At 36.7% G+C, this 21,057-nt stretch overlaps 1 protein-coding gene across 2 annotated transcripts; it reads left to right on the top strand.

The window, feature by feature from the left end:
• On the top strand, window positions 1-19,935 carry LOC129282472 (uncharacterized). 2 transcript variants are annotated; one of them, XM_064115002.1, is made up of 8 exons: window positions 1-185; window positions 1,499-1,675; window positions 3,348-3,463; window positions 4,989-5,058; window positions 11,646-11,762; window positions 12,245-12,430; window positions 15,978-16,088; window positions 18,050-19,935. In XM_064115002.1, exons 2-8 carry the CDS (start codon window positions 1,517-1,519, stop codon window positions 18,251-18,253), a joined length of 963 nt encoding a protein of 320 aa, XP_063971072.1. In that variant the 5' UTR covers window positions 1-185; window positions 1,499-1,516; the 3' UTR covers window positions 18,254-19,935. The 2 variants fall into 2 exon arrangements, with proteins under 2 accessions (XP_063971072.1, XP_063971073.1); XM_064115003.1 differs by lacking the exon at window positions 1-185 and adding an exon at window positions 836-884 and having other exon boundaries at window positions 18,050-18,343.
• The last annotated feature ends 1,122 nt before the right edge of the window (window positions 19,936-21,057 follow it).

Below are 21,057 nucleotides of genomic sequence, written 5' to 3'. Positions count from 1 at the left end.
CGTATAACAGTAACACTAACAACACTGCACAGTGATGATCATCCTGTCAATGCAACGACGGATCGGAGCTAGTACAGTAGAAAGAATCTGGCCGGATTGCCGAATTGACGTCCTGACTTCTTACTCCCTGGCCTAAGGAATCTAACATTATACTTTTACAAACAAGAAACGGCACAAGCTTAAAGGTAAACTACCGTAATTAGATCAACTATTAGTATTACGACAGTGACTCTTGCATGGAGCTCTGCCTCTGCCGCCTCTCTCCCCGGGAGCTCCAACACAGAGGTCCGCCAGGTTTCGCGCTCCCCTCTACTCTAGAGTCTAGGCCTATTAAAGTAAACTCCAACTCAACTGTCCAAGCAAAGTGTAGGAGTTTATTTTGGACACAATGCATTGAATGATTCTATTTCCTTTGATGTTACCTTTCCTTTGATCTCCCCACTTCTACAAAGACTCCTCTTAGTTATGGCTGCTTTACACTCTTGAATGCTTGCTCTCTTGCTCTTCATCCCTTCAAATTTCATCTCCTGCTTTGCATTCCTTCCCATGCTAATTCAATTCAATTCATTTACTTTCTCTTTCAATATTTTTACATTTACAATTGGCTTTACAATGACCTTTCTTCATGTTCATTCCATGGTTCAGTTGATTTACTCTGAATGGTTTGAACCTTTAGTAAAAGTAATGTTTATTCATAGAAGCTCATTTATATTCATTTGAAAGCCTTATATATGTATATACCGGGTACTTCTTTTTGTATGTATGTTCCTATGTACTGTAGATTCCAGAACTATTTGGGCCACTGCAGACCCCCAAAGTCAAATAATATTACGTAGATCTAGGCCTAAAATTTCTACAGTCTACACAAGGGATTAGTAATACCTGTACGGCTGTACGTATTGATTCGAACAAATTTTATAGCAGGCCTGCACTAGATTGTTTCGCAGGTGTTATTTTTTTTCAGAACCCGGACTCTGAACGCGAACGGTTCATGTGAGAAAAACTTTGCTCTCAAAGGTGCTTGTGAATGTTCATTGCAAATAAGAAAAGTCTGAACTTGTAAATAATTTATAAAGCTATATCAGTATCTCTAGGCCTAATTAATCCATGAGAATTAAAAAAATAATGTATTCTGATACAAAAATGTAAGATCTCTAAACTTCCCCTTTGGGGACTTGGCTTTTTGATGTATGTATCTCGCATTGTTTGCCGCATGACTGAAAATATTTCGGAATGTTTGAAGAAATTAACACTAATCAAGGATTTACAAATGATTAATTGATTATCCCTGTCCCTAAAATGAGTTGAATAAAAATGACTTCCTTTTTAATTTCTCTTTGTTCTTTTTTTGTCTCAGCCAAAAAATATTTCGGAATGTTTGAAGAAATTAACACTAATCAAGGATTTACAAATGATTAATTGATTATCCCTGTCCCCTAAATGAGTTGAATAAAAATGACTTCCTGTTTAATTTCTCTTTGTTCTTTTTTTATCTCAGCCAATCAACAAACTAACAATGGTGGACCGTGTGCCAATCATTGATTTTTCGGCATACAGCTTGGATCGTGAGAATCCTGTCCCAGAAGAATTTCCGAAGCTTGTAGACGATGTTCACAATGCCCTTACGACCATCGGTTTCATGTACCTCAAGAACTGTGGAATTCCAGTTCAAACGGTAAATCCTGGCCTGCTTGATAATTCTACATTTTTAGGACAAGGCCACATCTAGGTCACACTGCTTTCTACAAAGCCAGTGCAAATGGAAGGAAACTTACACAAGGGCACAGCAAATTTCAAAGGCCAATCAATATAAAGAGCCTTGATCCCTTGAATGGCCCTGGATAAGCCTAGTCTGCAGGTACAGACCCGATTGAAACTTTGATCAACAAGTGTGTCTCCACGCAAAGACTAGCACCTAAAAAACTTGCTGTTTCAATTCAGGCCTTCAGTGTGTGTGTGTGTGTGTGTACACAAGGCATGAGTAGGCTGCAATTCAGACCCTTAACTCGAGTGAAGGGTTTGCTCAGCAGACTAGGATAAGCCCTTGCAGTAACTACAAGAGATAAATTGTTGCAAATGACACATATTCATTTTTTTCTTACCCAAAACATTCAGAGAATGATGAAATAGAATTGAATTGAATAATTGAATCAATGTAAAGAATTATTTTCAACTCTCCATGTCCATTGAATTTTGGATGAACAAGTATAAAAATGAGAACTGAAAAAGTACCGGGAAATATACTGCCTACATCTCAGAAATATAGAATCAAAGTTGTATCAGGAAGATAGATTGTTCAAGGCCTGTCCATGTTTCTTTGTATTACTTATTTTAATTTTAGGAAATGATACATGCACATGTATGACTGTACCATGTAAGTCTGTACAACGGTGGCAATCAATTTATTCTAAGAAAATAGTTTAGTTACCCGGGTACTGTATTGTGATATTCAGATCAGCACAATTTCTATTGTGAGAACCATTGATATATTATGATGCTCAGAAACGGGATGAGGATGAGGATGATGATGATGATGGTAATGGTGTGATGATGATGATGAAGGTGTTAAAGGACAAGTCCACCCCAACGAAAAGCTGATTTGAATAGATAGAGAAAAATCAAACGAGCATAAGAATGAAAATTTCATCAAAATCGGATGTAAAATAAGAAAGTTATAAAATTTTTAAGTTTCGCTTAATTTTTGAAGACAGTTATATATGCACATCCTAGTCGGTATGCAAATGCGGGGACCGATGGCATCATCCACTCACTATTTCTTTTGTATTTTATTATATGAAATATGAAATATTTTGATTTTCTTGTCAGTGTCATGTGAAACAAAGTTTCATTCCTCCCTGAATACATGTAATTCCATTATTTTAACATTTTGTGGTTCGAGCAAGGGGGTCCTAATTGTCGAATTCTTAAAAATTAAAATATTATATTATTCAAACTATAAAAAACAAAAGAAATAGTGAGTGAGTGACATCATCGACTCTCTCATTTGCATATCACTGAGTTGAGCATAGAACTGCTTTGTGAAAAATAAGCAAAACTTTAAAATGTCATAACTTTCTTATTTTACATCCGATTTTGATGAAATTTTCAGCGTTATTCATGTTTGATTTTTCTCTATTTATTCAAATCAATTTTTTTCTGTGGTGGACTTGACCTTCAATGATAGTCTTGATTGTATGTTGTTGATGATGGTCATAATATACAACTAGTAGGTGATGAAGATAAACTTGTAATAATGATCAAGATGATGAAGAAAATGATGATTATAAAATGGAAGATGAAAGAATGCAAGATAAACTGTATTTTATTTTTGTCATATATACATGTAGATCGAAGATGCATTTCACTACTCAAAGAAGTTCTTTTCACTGCCCACGGAGACAAAAATGAAATATGTTCGGCCACAGAATACAAACCATGGATATGTCCAATTGGAACGAGAAGGGTAAATCATCTTTTAGTTTTAAAGACTACATGCAGACAGGTCTGTACTATCAGATAATTGTTAGCATACATTTTGAAAATGCCCAAATTCCACACTTTATTGTCCATGAATCGGGTTTGATTATTGAGTATATTCGCTAGAGGGTATTCATTTGTCTCGCAATCTACTATGGTCAACAAGGAAATTCGTGATCACTCTCGCAAAAAGTGTTCACCAGCTTACAAGTTCACGAACTTTCGAGTGCCGCTGCAACTCTTTATCAAGTGAAGAAAATTATCTGATGCTTGGGAGAAGCAACACCACCCAGATTGGAAGGGTGTACATTGGTATACACGCAGGATTAAGGAGGCTATTAGTATACGTCTTTGTCCTAACAACTTCAACAGAGACAGCGGGATCGACATCCCCAATTTCTGGATGCGAACCATCCAACAGCACAATACCCCCTTACCTGGCAGTGCACGCCGACCCGAGCGAGGGACCGCTCAGCTAGTCAACCCCCACCCACGGGAAACTAGCGAGCCCGTCAATTTTGTCTTATTTGCATATTGCCGACTCGCGGCATATTTGCATATACCTCCGGCTTATTTGCATATATATACGCCCGACCAATCACATAACGGATCAGTGCCCACCTATTGTTCCCGCGTTCGTGCGTACGGTCCTGGGGATTGGTATAAATAGACTACCGTATCAGATAATTTTCTTCACTTGATAAAGAGTTGCAGCGGCACTCGAAAGCTCGTGAACTTGTAAGCTAGTGAACACTTTTTGCGAGAGTGATCACGAATTTCCTTGTTGACCATAGTAGATTGCGAGACAAATGAATACCCTCTAGCGATTATTTCATTCCGCAATAATGAACCTATTTAGTATTATTGAGTATATTATTCAGCATGCAGCTATCATAAGAGTCGAGTTTCAGTCACTAGGTCGAGGTTAAATGTCATTTTAGGTCAAGAGGCAAAAATAAAGTTTATTTTGTCTCATTTCCATTCGTTTATTATGTCCATTGAAGGATAATACGTAGTTAGTACTCGATCATTTTTGCTTTACAGAAAAAAAAAATTGAGAATATTTACAACATTGATATTCAAATGATCATAATAGCTTTGGCGATTTGTGACCGTAAAGTAATTTAATTTGCTGGGAATGCTGGCATATCGTACTTATTTTTTATTCTTTTTTATTGCCTTTCTATTTTATAATGGTGTGGACCTTAATGTTGAAAACCACTTTTTTAACATTCCACTTTAGTTGTAGCTGAGAAGTAGCCGTCGGCCTACATCCAATGTAAAAAAACAGATTTATGAGACAAAGAATATATGATACCGACATTGCATGATTAATGATAACATTCCTCACACTTTATACCAAAGCCTACCCCCAGGTTAAAAGTGAGCTGAATTTTCTATTTGATGACCAAATTCATTATATAAATAAATCAAACAGGGGAATAAAAACATTTCAGTGTATGTGAGGTAAACTACCAGCCTATTCTCTAATTTTATGTTTCTATCATTAGGTTGAATCCAGACAGACCTTTCAATGATTTAAAGGAAGCATTTAACTGCACTACAGCATCAGAACATAGGGTAAGTACACTGTATTATGCCAATTAAAAAAAATCTCAATATCTGGTACAGGGTCAAGTATGAAAATATAAATATCCTCTAGGCCTATTAATCATACAAGAGTCATGACTGAGTGGAATTTTGTTTTCAGATCTGTTGATTTAATGTGAACAGTTTATTTGTAAGTTTTGTATAACAACTACATATATCTATTAAAAAGCTTCTGATGTTATTATTTTCCATTAAAACAGGACACTTAAAGGAGAATGAAACCCTTGAAACCAGCTGAATCCATATCAAAGAGAAAAATCAAAGAAACATATTGTTGAAAGTTTGAGGAAGATTGAATGAATAGTAAGAAAGTTATGAGCATTTTAATATTGAGATCACTAATGCCATGTAGATCCTCCCATTGGCAATGCGACCAAGATCTGTGATGTCACACACGTACAACTCCCTCATTACTTTAGTACTTATTTCACTTATATTCTCACTTTTATAGAGTCTATCACAAGGTGAGGTGTTCTCTTTATGAGAGGACAAGTACATAGGTTTCACAACATTATATCATTGATGAATCGTTTGTCATATGATTAGAATGAGCAAAAAGAGATGTTTTGGGGTATATTTTCAGTGTCCAAAAGGGGAGAGTTGTTCATCTGTGACATCATAGATCTTGGTCGCATTGCCAATGGGAGGATCTCCATAGCATTAGTGATCTCGACATTCAAATGCTCATAACTCTTCTATTGCTAGTCCTATTTTACTCAAACTTTTGTTGATCTTATTCTTTGATTTTTCTGCTTTCACAAAAGCTAACTTGCTCCAAGAGTTTCATTTTCCTTTAAAGCAAGTTTTACTGCATATGATAGCCAAAGATTACATGTATGTATTGAAATTCTTTAGGAAATCTATGTATTTAAGAAAAATGTCAAGATATTTTGACATTTATTTTGAACCCAGTATTCAAATTTTCATGTCAGATCTGTTGCCATTGAATTCATCCAATATGACACATATTAGTACATGTACTTTATTCCCCACATCACAGCACTTTATGGGCATACATACTAGCAGATCCAGGGGGGGGGGGGCAGCCAGCCCATGCCCCCCCCCCCTCTTAGAGGCACAATTTAAATTTGTAATGTAAATATGCCATTATAACACAAGTGTGCCCCCCTTTTTTAATTCGACAACCCCCCTTTTTTTGCTTGTTATCTTTTTTGGGGGACAAAATGGCCTTAATTTGAGGGTGAAAACCTTTTTTTTTTTTTGGGGGGGGGGGTTGTCAAATTTTCAGGAAAATGTGTGCCCCCCCCTTTGGAAAATCCTGGATCTGCCCCTGTGCATAATGTACACATTGAGAAAATCTTGAAGTAAATAATTTGAGTAGTGATACCCTGTATTATTGGGAGGATTAATCAAAATGTTGGCTTAAAAATTGGGGTGTGCTAAATAACTGTGCTTCAATTTAAAGATGTTTGAATATTTTACAAAACTTTCAAGGTTTTTATCCAGCCACTTATTTTTTTCAAGATACATGTAGATATGAACAACAATTTTTTTTTCATTTATTTTTTTTTAAATATAATTTTTCCCTATTCTCTTCCTTCCCTCACTTTGCAGTACTGATTTTCAGTATTCTTTAAAGCTTTAGTTTTGTGTTGTCCTATTAATTTCTTAGCAAATACAGGTATGCTCATCAATATACTATTTTCCTAAAATACTGAAATGTCTTGTTCAGGTTGGCAGCTGTGCTTTTGTGCAAGAGAGGGGCAATAGTGCATAACCTATTACTATTATTGCATGTTTGAAGAAGAAATATGTATTCAGATAATGCCTTGATTTCTTTGTTGATGCCATATTAGCCTTGAGTGGGTGGATGTTGACTCAGTATGAATCTATTTACATTCTGGGATTTTCAAAGCTAATGAATGGGATCTACGTGAGGTGATAGAGGTCATTGATTACATTGAAAGCCCTAAAAGAGCTCTGCAATTTTTCTCAATCATTTTCTTTAATAATAAAAGCCCCAAAATGTATTTCTATAACCATAAATTCCCCTGCTTTTCTGGTGTACGTGTACTTCAATGAAAACCCTTTTCATGCCTGACATGAAAAAAAGGGAAATTTCCCCTGCTTTTCAGATCAATAAACATGCACTATTAGGTCTGAAATATTTATGGTTTTCTCAAAAATCTAATGAATGCCCTTCTAAGTAGGTCTGAGTCTGACACATTTCTAAAAAAAGACATTCCCTGTTTTTCTGAAATATTTATCTTAGTTTCTGTTGACTTTATAACCACAGTACATGTGGCCTACCCTGGGAGCCATGTCAGGGTTAGGGAGGGGGGGGGGGGTAGCCCGGCTGAATGCATTATTTCTCTGTTTACCCTCCAAGGAGTATGTGTATCCCCCCCCCCTCTTTCATGCTCGTACATGTACATGTAGGTGTACTAGCGACATGGTATAGAAGTAGTCTGCTGTGCAAACCCTTCTCTCGAGTTCAGATTAAGAGTCTGAATATGTGCATCCTATTGATGCCTTGTGTACTAAAGGCCCTCTCGCTCAGGAATTCGGTGGATTAACAATACGCTGCACCACCTATCGTTTGCAGCGGACAGGCCGAAACCTGCAATGCCACATGGGAAAAAGTCGACATCTGTTGCGCACACGCGTGCGATGTGGCTTCACTGGTTGACGCCGTGTGGCCGGCTTGCATGAAATTATGCTGTTTACCGCGGTCCGGGAGGTGGGAGAGAAATTTGTCACACACTTATTTGCGAAATTTAAACCATTTTTTGTTATTTTTTCCTCCGCTTTTGCCATATAACGTATCACATTCATTTATTAAACAGAAAACGAGCACCGTGCGCTGCCAGCACCTGCGCGCTATGGTGATCCCGAAGTAAAAAATTGGCCTGTCGGCTGCCACTGGCAGATGGTGCAACGTATTGTGAATCCACCGAATTGAAACAGCAAGTTTTGTATGTGCTAGTCTTTGCTTGGAGACCCACTTGTTGATCAAAGTTTCATTCAGAGTCTGTGCCTACAGACTATTATGGGGGTACATACTGTACACCCAAACTTAGAAATGTGATGTAAGCAGAAAGAGTCTACTTGAAGGTCACAAATACATGTGGTCAAAAATCTTGGAGAAATGTGTATTTTCCCCACAATATATAGTTCAAGGTCACTTGAATTTGAAGATTTTGATCATTTTTAGATCCATGTCGATTGGTTTTTCAAACAGGCATAACATTCCATTCCTCCCACGCTTGAACTAGTTAGTCTGCAGATACAGACCCTTTAATATTGAAACTTTTATCAACTAGAGGGACATAGAACAAGTTTAGCATGATCTACAGCTTGTGTGTGGCAGACACATGTACATGTTCTTGTAGTCAATTATCACTGATTATTGTATACAAAATTATATTATTTGATAGTATTTTATATGAAAAGGGTCCCTGTTTAAAGTTTTTAATAACAACATGAAAATTATTTCAATTTATCCATTAAAAAAGAATAAATAATTCAGCTTTCTACACAGTATCATGTCTGAGAGTAAATCCCCAAATAGGTGGACCACATTGATAGCCTATTGATACCATGTCTACTGGAGGATTTAATAGTTGGGGGGAAAAAATGTAATAAAACAAACAAAACAAAAATGGTGGTAATCTTTAATAGCTGGGAAATCATACGGTATAACTACTTACTTCGTTCTGTAAGAAAAAAATTTGGTCATTCCTATCACAGCTACAGTGTACAGTGAACATGAACGGGCTAATGAATGTAATTTTGCCTTTGAATCCCCCGGGTGGGGGGGGGGGGCACTTCCATTGACAAGTGGATACCATGTGTGACCATGGGGTTTCAAAAGCACCCTAAACAAGTATTTCCCATGCATGTTCTGAAAATGCACCCCTTAAAAAGTATTGGTTTGTGAAACCCTACCCTTTTATTGGAAACAAAACGGTTCCCTACATGTAGGCAAGTATTCCCTGAATTGACCCCCTAAACAAGTACAACGATATCTTAATTGTTATGCCACGGACGTGATCACGGGCATCAGCTTTACCTTAACTTTCATTGGGTTTAGTACCATCCCATACACCTTTCTCAAATCAAACCCTAAACACTTGTTGGGCAAAAAGTTTATCCTTTATAATTTCTTTTTATACCCTCGCAAATTGGACCGTAAACATGTAGTCTCCCTTGCGAAATATACCTTTTTTCATTATTCTAGTGTTTTTGACATTGACACCCTCATTACGTTATGTACGTACATGTAACATGCCTTATCTTGAAAAAGAGACCCTTTTTATGTTTTTTTTTGTTGGTCACGCATGGTATCTACTCGTCAATGGAAGTGCCCCCCCCCCCCCGGGTTTGAACCCCAGACAACGTTACCAACTCTCACTATTACAAAGCATGGGGGAAAAAAGGTTGCACCAGAAACATAAGGGTTACAGAAATTGCATTATGGCTTTTAATAATTAATGTTCCTAGAGCCTGTCTTACAAAGAGTTGCGATTGATCTGATCAATCACAACTATGGAAAGCAAGCAACGCCAACACCTAAAACACATTTTTGTTCAAAATAATTACTAGAAATGATGTATATTCATACATTCACTGTTTTCTTGACAATTCAGTATGCTTCTTTGTTGTTTTCAAAGAGCATCAAACAAATTTCCGAAAGAAAAACAGTATGACATTGTTTGATTTCCATATACTTGAGATTGATCGGATCAATCGTAACTCTTTGTAAGACGGGGCCCTGATGTGCAATTTTTATCTCTGATACATACATACTAGATGCAGAGTCATGTATTAATACAAAACAATTAAAAGTTACATGTACAATACATACATGTACTTCAAGGCATGTAAAATACAATACATCTAACATTTTCTGACATCACATTTGAATACAATCAACCCTTGTTAGTTCATGTTTATGTGATTTATACTATGACACCCTACATGTGTCCTGTTTTTAGAGTGTGCTTAACTTGTCAAATTTTGAGAGAGTTTCCTGAAAATATTGTGACAGATTATAGCGTTGTGACCTGGTTGGATCTGAACTTGGATTATGTTTAGAAATATTCCCTATGGGCCGATTGGCCTCACATACCATTCAGGCTGATGTGTGCCCTTTGCTGTAGAAATACATTAAATTTAAAAATAGCAGATTCGGGTGAGAGGCCTGGGGCATGTTTCATAAAACTTGTTATCACGAGAAATTTCCAGTAACAGTTAAAAGTTACTAAAATCCTTCAATCTGATTGGCTGCTGGTAAATTTGTCATAGAAATTGGGCATTTGTTACCTTAATAAAGTCTTTATGAAACGGGGCCCTGGACAGATTGACTCAAGTTGCATGTACCGTAATATATATTAATTTGTATATTAAACACAGAAACTATGTGCATATATTCTACTGTTCTGTAGACTTCTGAAATGCTTCAAAACAAATTTAGAAAAGGGAAAAAGGAATGTATGGGAATTATTGAAAAGATACTAGGTTTTTATTAGTCTACGTTTGAATGTTTCTACTGATGGAGAGGATCTATATGGCAAACCACTCCATAATTTTAGGGCTGCGCAGGTGAAATCATGATCTCCCAAAGTATGTACCAACGATAAAACCAAATTTAATTTCATCAGTTTATTCCTCCCCCCCTTATTAAACAGGTTTTAGCAACCCTACTTTACCTTGGAAATTAATAACTGCAGTCATAGCATGCAATGTGGTGTACATTATGGAACTACCTCTAGTGTTTTTAGCAAAATTGGAAGTTTAGATTTAAAGGAAATATAAAAAAAATCAACTGTTATAAATGCCAATTTTCAGTCAAGGCATAAAGTAGTAGTGCTAAAAAATTAGTGAACCCCATAAAAAAATGCACCCCTTCATGCTGAGTGTTAAATGCAGACAACAATACTACAATGTCCGGCGAGCCCAGAAAAAGAGACTTCATTGAATGTATATTATCACTTGACTTCTCATATAGATAGATCTAGAACATGACAGATCTTGAACACTTGAAATAGGCTCATTTTCTGATGGGGTCACTAACATTCTAGCACCACTTTACATGTAAGAAGAACCTCGAGAAATTCTCACCGACATTCTTTTGTTCAGTGTTTGAGGAGCGTTCACTGAGGTGACAACTTTGTTTTGTCAGATAACAAAAAAATATTGATGAAACACTCTCCTGGTGGGTGTTTCATAAAGCTGTTTTTAAGTTGTGAGACACTTTACATTTGCTCCACATTTTTTAAAGACTTCTATGCATAAAGTCTTTTGTATAGCATATTTTTACATAGGACTGTCTATTACTTAGTTGAGAGTTTTTCTCTTATGACCAAAAATGCTATTCCAATTTGTACAGCAAACTTATTCCCTGACGAATGACTGGTGATCATTTCTTGTGGTAAATGATCCTATATTATTGTCTTACCACCTATGTTTCAGTGGTTCATAAAGTTAAGTGTAACATCTTTATGAAATATCCCCAAGGACAGAATGTGTAGGCAAACCAATGTGAGATATGAAAAAAATTAAACTATATCCTTTTTTCTTTATATTTTTAAAAGCCTTACCCAGATGAGGAGTTGCCTGAATTCCGAACATCGCTGTCAGGTCTGTTTGAAGTTTTGGTCCCACTTCATAACAGGATTCTAGAAGTCATGGCTCGAGGACTCCAATTGGAGGTAAAAATGAAATATTAAACTGCTAAATTTGATTTTCAATAACATGGAAACAGAATATATTCTGCTTGAAAAATAAGAGAGAGAGAGAGAGAGAAAGTGTCATATTAATAGACACTCACACATGTACAGTATAATATAAGAATGTATAATATTAGAATGCTGCAATATCAAAATTACTTTGCTATGTATTTCAAGGGTGGAAATATCTCCCCCCCCCAAAGGTAGGGGGGACCAAGGGCTGGAAAATTTGACAAGCAAAAAAAAAAGGGAAAAAAAGGTTATCACCCCCAAAAAGTAAGGTAATCTCGTCCAAATTACATGTTTTATTTCAATTTTGAATGATGTATTTTTTTCCATCATAATGACCATAAATACTATTTTGGGTAGGGAGGACCTCCCTGGGAATTCTGCCCATGATGTATTTCATTGTGCAATCAAACTAATGCTTTTCTTGGTGTTACATGGATTTATTTCTAATGCAGGATCCGCAGTTCTTTGTTGAAAGACACAAGTTCATTGGAACCTTGAAGAGCAATTCTACACTCCGTACACTGTACTACCCATCGCTGGATAATGTAGAGGTGAAAGAGGACCAGGTCCGATGTGGGGAACATTCAGATTATGGTGGGATAACCCTGCTGTTCCAGGACCCCCAGCCTGGCCTAGAGGTAGGTCTTGGTCTAGGATTAATTTCTTATTCAGGTGAATTATATAAAGTGGTCAAGGATTGAAGATAAATGCTTGATAATGTAGTGGGGAAAGAGGACCAGGTCCAATGTGGGGAACATTCAAATTATGATCGAATAACCCTGCTCTTAAAGGAGTTTGGCCTTCCAACACTCAGTCTGGTCTAGAGGTAGGTCTTGGTCTAATATTAAATATAAGTGCTTGCTACTATAGAAGAGGACCAAGTTTTTGTGGGGGCCATTTAGATTATGGAGAGAAAAAAATAACTTTGTTTTTCCAGGATTTCGGCCTAGGCTGCGTTTATGCATGGACCTATTACGAATGGACATTCAACGAGAGCATTTTATGACCACCACCTGTTTCCAGCTGTCAAAATTGCTGTCTAACCCTTAACTTTCTCTTTACGCGGTTTTTACAACGACCGCCCGGGGTGATTGTTTACACAAGCTCCTTTCGCCCGATGATCGTCACCGATCGATCACTGGCCCTCTTTCGACCAAAGACGGTCATGTTGTAGCCCCGATTGCCAATAGGGAAAGTCCTTACATTACCTAGAATGCAATGCGCAATTCATATCCGGTTTTTCAGTACATTATTTTAGGCTCTCTATAATGTGCGATTGTCGTCTGTCCATCAAAAAAAATCCCGTTAAATTTCATCAATCCTGTGGAATTTTATGCCCAAATGAAAATCAACTTCTGACCGAAGGTAAGCGCTACTATCGACATCGATACTGTCCGAAAAAGCTGAGATTTTAACGTTTTTCCGCAGATTTTTTCGTCGAATTTCAACTGCTTTTTTGCCGTAGATATACAAATCTGCAAGGTGATGTCAATGCATTTCATTTCCGGTTGTTAGCGATGTACGTAAAAAATACGTTTATGCACGCCTGTTTTCTTGTTTCTGCTATCATTTTCATAGCGCTAACGTTCGCTGCTGTGCGTTGCTTTTGATAAAGTGAACGAACAACATCGCAATGGGTAGGAGCAGCGTACAATTGATTTCCGCTGTCAATCAGTGAGAGCATGTTTTACGACCGGCTTGATGGGTGTCAGCTGCCAGCGCTCTGTTTATAAAAGGATTAGCGGCGACGGTCTCTGTGTCAAAGGAGGGGATTCGTTGAATGTCCATTCGTAATAGGTCCATGGTTTATGCGACCTCAAGCCAGAATCATGATTCAAAACACAAACATGAATCACAATATCACAGAATCAGCATTTAAACGACCTTCATTCCAATGCTGTTTCTCCTCAGATTCGGGCCAATCCAGTGCGCATCACTAGTGCGCAGTTTGACAGAGGAAGTTTTTCGCACGTGTTTCGGCTCTCGAAAAATCTTTTGCTTCCAGAATTCAGTCTATACCTCATTTTCTTTACTTCTATCATATAGGGTCCATATGCTTCTATTCATCTTGTTAGTTTATCCAAAATGGTGTTCGGAAGTGAATTTCAGCGTTGATCCAATTTAATATTGATACTGTATACTCAACAACAACTGAGATCATTGTCTGTCCAGTTAATTCATTTACTAGAACTTGAAGTTGAAGACATGACCAAAAAATGAACAGTAGTGGACGATGCGATGACCAACACAGAACTTGAACATGACAAGAAATGCATGCATAGTACATAATCATGTACATAAAATGAGCATATAGAGCGCCTTGAGCTTGGCAATAGCGACACAGTGAGGTCAGAATCATGATTCAAATCACGATATCGTTTATTCGAACATTTTCGTACGTGATTCTGCAGAAACGTCTTTCCAAACGCCCCTTTTGTGTTTCATGTTTGTGATTCTAATCATGATTATATTCAATTTCGACTAAACGCAATCGTGATTCTGCAGAATCATGATTTGAATCATGATTCAGATCATGATTCTAGGGTAAAAAAGTGACGGATAAACGCACCCCTAGTCTAGTGGGAGACTGCAAGAACAGAAGACTAACACAAATTAATATAACTTGCTGATTTAATTTCAGGGGACCTACTGTAGTACACATGTCATTGATATGGTCTCTGGGCTTCTTTTTGAGGCCACTTTCTTCATATGAAGGGTGTGCACAGCAAACTAGCATAGAGACAAGTCAAGGATTAAAGACATGAATCTCTTATTGGCTCTTTGTCCTCTTCATTGTGAAACCCAAGGCCACTGGAGTGTAAAATATCCTGCCATTTCTGTCTGACTTATTAAAAGGATTTGATACAATTATGCCATTTGTGATTTTCATTTATAATTCATATTTACTACATAAACTGCAAAAAATCATTAAAAAAAAAATCAAATACAAATCTATCAATAAAAAAAAAAACTTCACAAACTTTTTTGCCAAAAACGTACTAAATCAATTGAAATAAAATACAAGATATATCGTAACATTTTAAATCAGCTTTTAAGATCAGCTCGTAAAAAATATTATTGTGATTTATTATCCAAGAATAAAAATAATCTATGCCTTTCAGTTTTCAATATGACAGTGAACCCATATTTGGTTCATCTAATCATTTTGCTGAGAGTTAAATTCCAAAAAAATAATCTTTTGCCACATATTAAACAAGTTGCAATATTCCGCTTTATGTCACAGAGCAAATGCATGGTGAGCTAGTAAACATAAAGTAGAGCTACAATTTTTGTTGAGAAGTGAGGAATGGGATGAACAGGAGCAGTACAAAACGTCATCAATTTTCACTTTTTGCATTTCAGCGCTTTTTATACCATATTTTGGTAGAGCATGATGAAAGACCCACACAACCCAAATTTGTTGGGAATCGGTCCATGAGGCCCCAAGAAATGACCTCATGAATACATAATTACACTGTAGCCCCATTTAAAGTCGATGTATTATTAACCTGGTTCTAAAATTTAGGAACCAGGCCCATAATACATTGACTTCAATTTGGTAGCGGGGTTTTTTCATCATGCTCTACCAAAATAAAGAGGGGGGGGGGGGGGTGATGAAGACAGGAGAAGGTGGACATACAGTTAGGAATAAAATGAAGTTTTTGCTATTGAAAACATAAAGGAAACCAATATAAGTAATAACCTGTTTTTGCTATTAACAGGGATTCCACTTTTTAGGGTAATTCCTGAACTCGGACGTTTTAAACTTATTTCAGCCAGGGAATAATTTTGCCTACCAAACTTGATTAACACTTTGGTTATTATTAAAAAGCTCTCAACTATATAAGTTCTATACATTCCTATGGAAAAAATATGAGAGAATTTCAGTGTTGCATTCTTTGAAAAATGTGGAGCAAATTGAGATGAGATACCATGAAATTATTCCCTGTTTTCAGCAATCGAAAACACAATTCTTTTATGAAAGAACTCATTCTAGATTATTTTCATAATTTTATCAGTTCTATATTGGCATCCCTGTATTAAACATGGCTGATCTTGTTTTCATATGAAGTACATGTAGTTGCAGGATTCTTGTATTATTTGTTGGGGAAAACCCCATATTTTAGAAACAAACTTCAAAATCTATAGTATGCCATTATCTACATTTTCTTCTTTTTTTTTAAGGTAAGAAACCTTGAGGATAAATGGATCCCTGCAAAACCCATTGAAGGTACGGTCGTTGTTAACATTGGTGATCTCATGCAAAGATGGACTTCTGACAAACTAATTGCTTCGGTAAGTTCAATTCAAATTCAACCCAATAACGTGGAGCGTTGTGGCCCAGTGGATTAGTCTTCGGACTTTGAAACAGAGGGTCGTGGGTTCGAATCCCAGCCATGGCGTAATTTCCTTCAGCAAGAAATTTATCCACACTGTGCTGCACTCAACCCAGGTGAGATGAATGGGTACCCGGTAGGAAGAAATTCCTTGAATGCTTTGAGCGCCTAGGCAGCCCAGCTAAAGCCGGGGTAATAATAATAGCAGGGCCCGCTGGGAGAACAGTTTCGGAACTGAAGCGGCTTCCCTGGGTAAATATACCTGTATTATTATTATTATATTATTAACCCACTTTCACATGCAGGGATGCACATAATGGATGACACGATATTTGCTCCTGCGACAATTACTCCGGGCTTAATTTCGTCTAAGATGTAGGGTTAGGATTAGGTTTAGGGTAGGGTATAATGTTAAACCCAGGGTCAAAGTTGGTCATTCGAATAGTGTGTGAAATTTAGAGTGGAGCAATTGTCACCGGAGCACATAATGAAGGTCCTCATTGATAGCAGATTGTTAACTGAAGAGGCTACCCTGTGGAAATATAATTAAGTTAACAATCATTACACAACCACATGATTAACAGTTATGCAACATACAATGTTTTATAATATTTAAACAATAATAAAACGCAATGATAGTTGGGTGACCCCTAACAAAGCAGAGCTTATAAAGAGAATTTGAATAGGATAACACTGTGATGCACCTATACAACATTAATTCAAGGGAAAATACATTGAAACTGATGAAGAGGTGTTTGATGTTTAGGGGGCATTGAGTGAAATTTATGTTCAATTTCGATTTAAGCGTAATGGGGCGTTGAAAGAAACTTTGTGTTTTTGCTGCATCACTCAAACAGTCTATATAGATAATACAGTAGTTGCAGATATTAATCTAAAGGTTTGCTGTTCTTGACATTTTGGGACTGGGATGGGATTGGAACCCCTAACTCTCTGATTGAGAGATGGCTCGAATCAAACCTGGTATTCTGCCGTCCACTGACAAAAAGAAGCACCTGATTTTTTTTCGAATTTGACTTGTTTCATGATTTGAGATATTTTCTGTGTACTCTTCATGATGTTAAAGGAGTCATCCTCTAATTTCTGAAATGTAGACATATTAAAAGCATGTAACTATAACATTTCCAGATAAAACAATGACACATTTTCCTCACTTAAAGGGATTGTTTCACTTTGTGAGCAGCTGATTAAAAAAATTCTCAAACTGAGATGAAACATGTGTATTAGTGCCTGTATTTGTCCTCAAAAACCCTGAAACAGCCCACAACATACAGTAGGATGAAAAACTCTAGTTTAGATACAAGAAGCAATTTATGAGCCTGATTGTGAGAACTGTCTGGTAGACGGGTTCAGCTTATGACCAGTTTTCTCCAATTCGAAAAGTCCATTGGCTGTGTTGGCTGCATTCTGCTGTGTGTGTCTCGTATACACACACTATTATTAGCTGCACTGTACATTCAGTGTATACCTTGTACACACACTGTATGTAGGTCATGTTGTGTTCATCTAGAGTTAATGTGTTGTATTGCACAGATTCGCTGTATACACATAGTCATAGAAACCAACCCCCAATTATTTTCAAACTTTGGTTTACATCTCCAAGATTTAAAAATTGTTCCTGTAGATATGATACTTTTGAAACTTTTGGGATGGTATTTTTACACCAAAATGAGAACTTTTTAAAATCAGAACAAAGTGAAATGATCACTTTAAATACTCAGAAACTCATTCCATGAAGCTGCTTCCTATTGCCAGTGGATGGCAGAATTTCTCTGCTTATACCCCCCCCCAAAAAAAAAAAATGCATTGATGTATTATTCAAACATATCTCCCAAATTCCAACGTTTCAAATGTATGCGAGATATAATATGATTTGCATTCCCTTTTTCATTGAAACATTAGAAACATCGAGTCATGATTCCCCTTGATCAGATCAAGAGACAGCAGGTTCGTCAGTCTATGGCATTCTTCGGCCATCCTGACAACGATGCCGTCATCGAGTGCATCAACAATTCCAACAAGTACCCACCGACCACAGGTTTGAAATATCTTGATATGAGATTTGCTGCAACCTATTCGGGTGTTACCAAACTCACCGCTTACTGAAAGAATAGCAAGTATATATTGTGTCGGGGTTAAATCCATTCAAAATCAAGTACATAGACACCGTTCTCACTACCATCCTAAAAATAGTTCAGTGGAATCAAGTTTAACGTGTAATGAGAACGGTCGAAGCGGTCTTGGAAGCGATCTTCCACACTGGTTCAGAAAACCAACTCGCGACGTGGTTTTGAAGATCGCTTTGCCTTGTTAATCTGGTTTTAACATAAGTGAGGACACAACCGTTCTTTGGGGAGCGTTCTTCGCACATATTGAGCACGCTTCTCCACACACTGTGTGTAGAATGTCTACGCTGCGTTTCGAATTTTGCGCAAAACATGTCACCCCCCACTGAGAGCATTCCCATAGCAACAAGTCCACTTCTCTCAATTCCATGTATATTTTGATAACCACTTTTGGCTAATCAAATGGAAACGCTAGCAAAGCGATCTTCCAAACTAGTTTCCTGAACCGATTACCAGTAAACTAGATTTAGAAAGTATAGTGAGAACGGAGTCCTAGCTTACATCACTGTAAAATACAAGATTGTATAGAGTACAGAAGTGTGACCTCATCAATTTTCACTTTTTGCATTTCAGCGCTTTTTATACCATATTTTGGTAGAGCATTATGAAAACCCCCCACATCCCAAACATGGTGGGTGGGGGCCTTGGCTATGACCTCATGAATTCATAATTAGCCCCACCGAAGTCTATGTATTATTGACCTGGGGTGGTATTCTGAGATCCATTTTATCTCAGATAAAATAAAATATTTTATCTCCGTTAAAATCAGTGAGATAAAATACCCTTAAAATCTCTCCGAATTGGTATTCTGAGAACAATTTTATCTCCATTTTATCTCTGTAAGACACACCTATTTTTTAATCAATATCCAATTAGAAACGCGCTTTTATAGCTCTCTCATATCACTCAACCAATGGAAATCCATTCCGCTAGGAGGTGTGGCGAAGGAGTGAGATTGCGTAAATTTATTGACTTCAATACGCTTGCACTATACGCCTGCGCGTCTTTACAGAGATTTCTTTTTAACAAAAATGGCAATACTCTCATCTTTTTTTCGAAGTCTATATCGCATCTTTTCAAGCATCATTTCAAAGACAATATTAGTCAAGGAAAGTCTTATGAAATACTTCCTGATTGTACAGGAATAACTTTAAGGTGCTGTTCTCAATGAATATATAATTTTTCTTAATTTTCATGCCAACATTTGGAGTTAATTCACCTAAAAATATTGACGAAATCAACGTCTTGGAGATAAAATAGCCCTTACTCTCTTTTAAGTTTATTTTATTTTTTTCTTCAAAGTAACTTGGGCGCAAGCACATCACCCGCGTTGCAATGGCCAGATACGCGATGGGTATGTCTACGCAGCCACTGCTCTGTTGCGTATCATCATAGATACGCAAGATAAAATTTATACTCAAGATAAAATTTTAGATTTTATCTGAGAGAAAAAATGTAATCTCAGAATACCAATTTCATTTTTAGAGATAAAATAAAATATTTTAAAGTTAAAATGACCTCAGAATACCGCCCCTGGTTCTAAAAGTAAGGAACTAGGCCAATAATACATTGACTACAATAGGGTTAATTATGTATTCAGGTCATATCTCAGGACCCCGTGGACTGATTTTCACCAAATTCTGATAGTGGGGGTTTTTCATCAAAAAAGTGGCAAAAAAGTGTTTTGTGATGTCATTACTTTGGTACTCTATAATCAAGTTTTCAAAAAACTAATATTTTATATTTTTTATTGATTGATTAATTATGCAAATAATGAAATTCTGAATGTTTTTGTATTCGCGTCTCTGCTCAAAATATACTTTGACAAACCAGAGTTCATATTATATTTTTAGAACATCATTGCATTTTACTTGAATTATAATCCTTTTATTTATTCAGCATTCTTTATCACAGCATTATGAAATGTCATATTTCTTCAAATACAATAAGATTCTAAAAATCATTTAAATGTGTAGATATATGAACATAAATATAGCATTATTTTAGATAAATTGCCAGTAATGAAATAATAAATTGTACATTTGTATTACACAATGCTATATTATATGTATATTTTCAACTGCACATAACAATAGTTAAAAGGTGAAATTGTTAACAAGATAAGTAAACAAAAGTATTATAAATTTATAATTACAGGGAAAAGCACATACATTCATAATTCCGAAGCTTCGTTATTCCGAAGGTTCGTAATTCCGAAGGTTCGTTAGTCCGAAAACGAAATGAGGTTCGCAATTCCGACGGTTCGTTAGTCAGAAAACGAAGTGAGGTTCGTATTTTCGAAGGTTCGTTAATCCGAAAACGAAATGACGTTCGTAATTCCGAAGGTTCGTTAGTCCGAAAGCGAAATGATTAACGAACCTTAATTCGTTTTCGGACTAACGAACCTTTGGAACAACGAACCTTATTTCGTTTTCGGATTAACGAACCTTCGGAACAACGAACCTTATTTCATTTTCAGATTAACGAACCTTCGGAACATCGAACCTTATTTCGTTTTTGGATTATCGAACCTCCGGAATAACGCCACAAATGTTCAGATTAACGAACCCTTTTACGTTTTCGGATTAACGAACATCGAGGTATAGGCAATTTACGTGTTTCGGAATTACGAACCTTCGGAATAAAGAACCTTTGGAATTACGAACCTTAAGAATTACGAAGTGTAACCGGAAAAAAGGGGAGCCTACTGTTTTCTTCAAATCCTGTAACAAAAAGTGACTTATTTATTGAAACAGTAGACACCTGTACAGAAGTCAGTGCCAC

Source organism: Lytechinus pictus, unplaced genomic scaffold (assembly GCF_037042905.1).
Source record: "Lytechinus pictus isolate F3 Inbred unplaced genomic scaffold, Lp3.0 scaffold_20, whole genome shotgun sequence".
In the NCBI taxonomy this organism is placed as follows: Eukaryota; Metazoa; Echinodermata; class Echinoidea; order Temnopleuroida; family Toxopneustidae; genus Lytechinus; species Lytechinus pictus.
The sequence above is the reverse complement of the archived record's forward strand: the minus strand, read 5'-3'. Positions and strand labels throughout refer to the sequence as shown.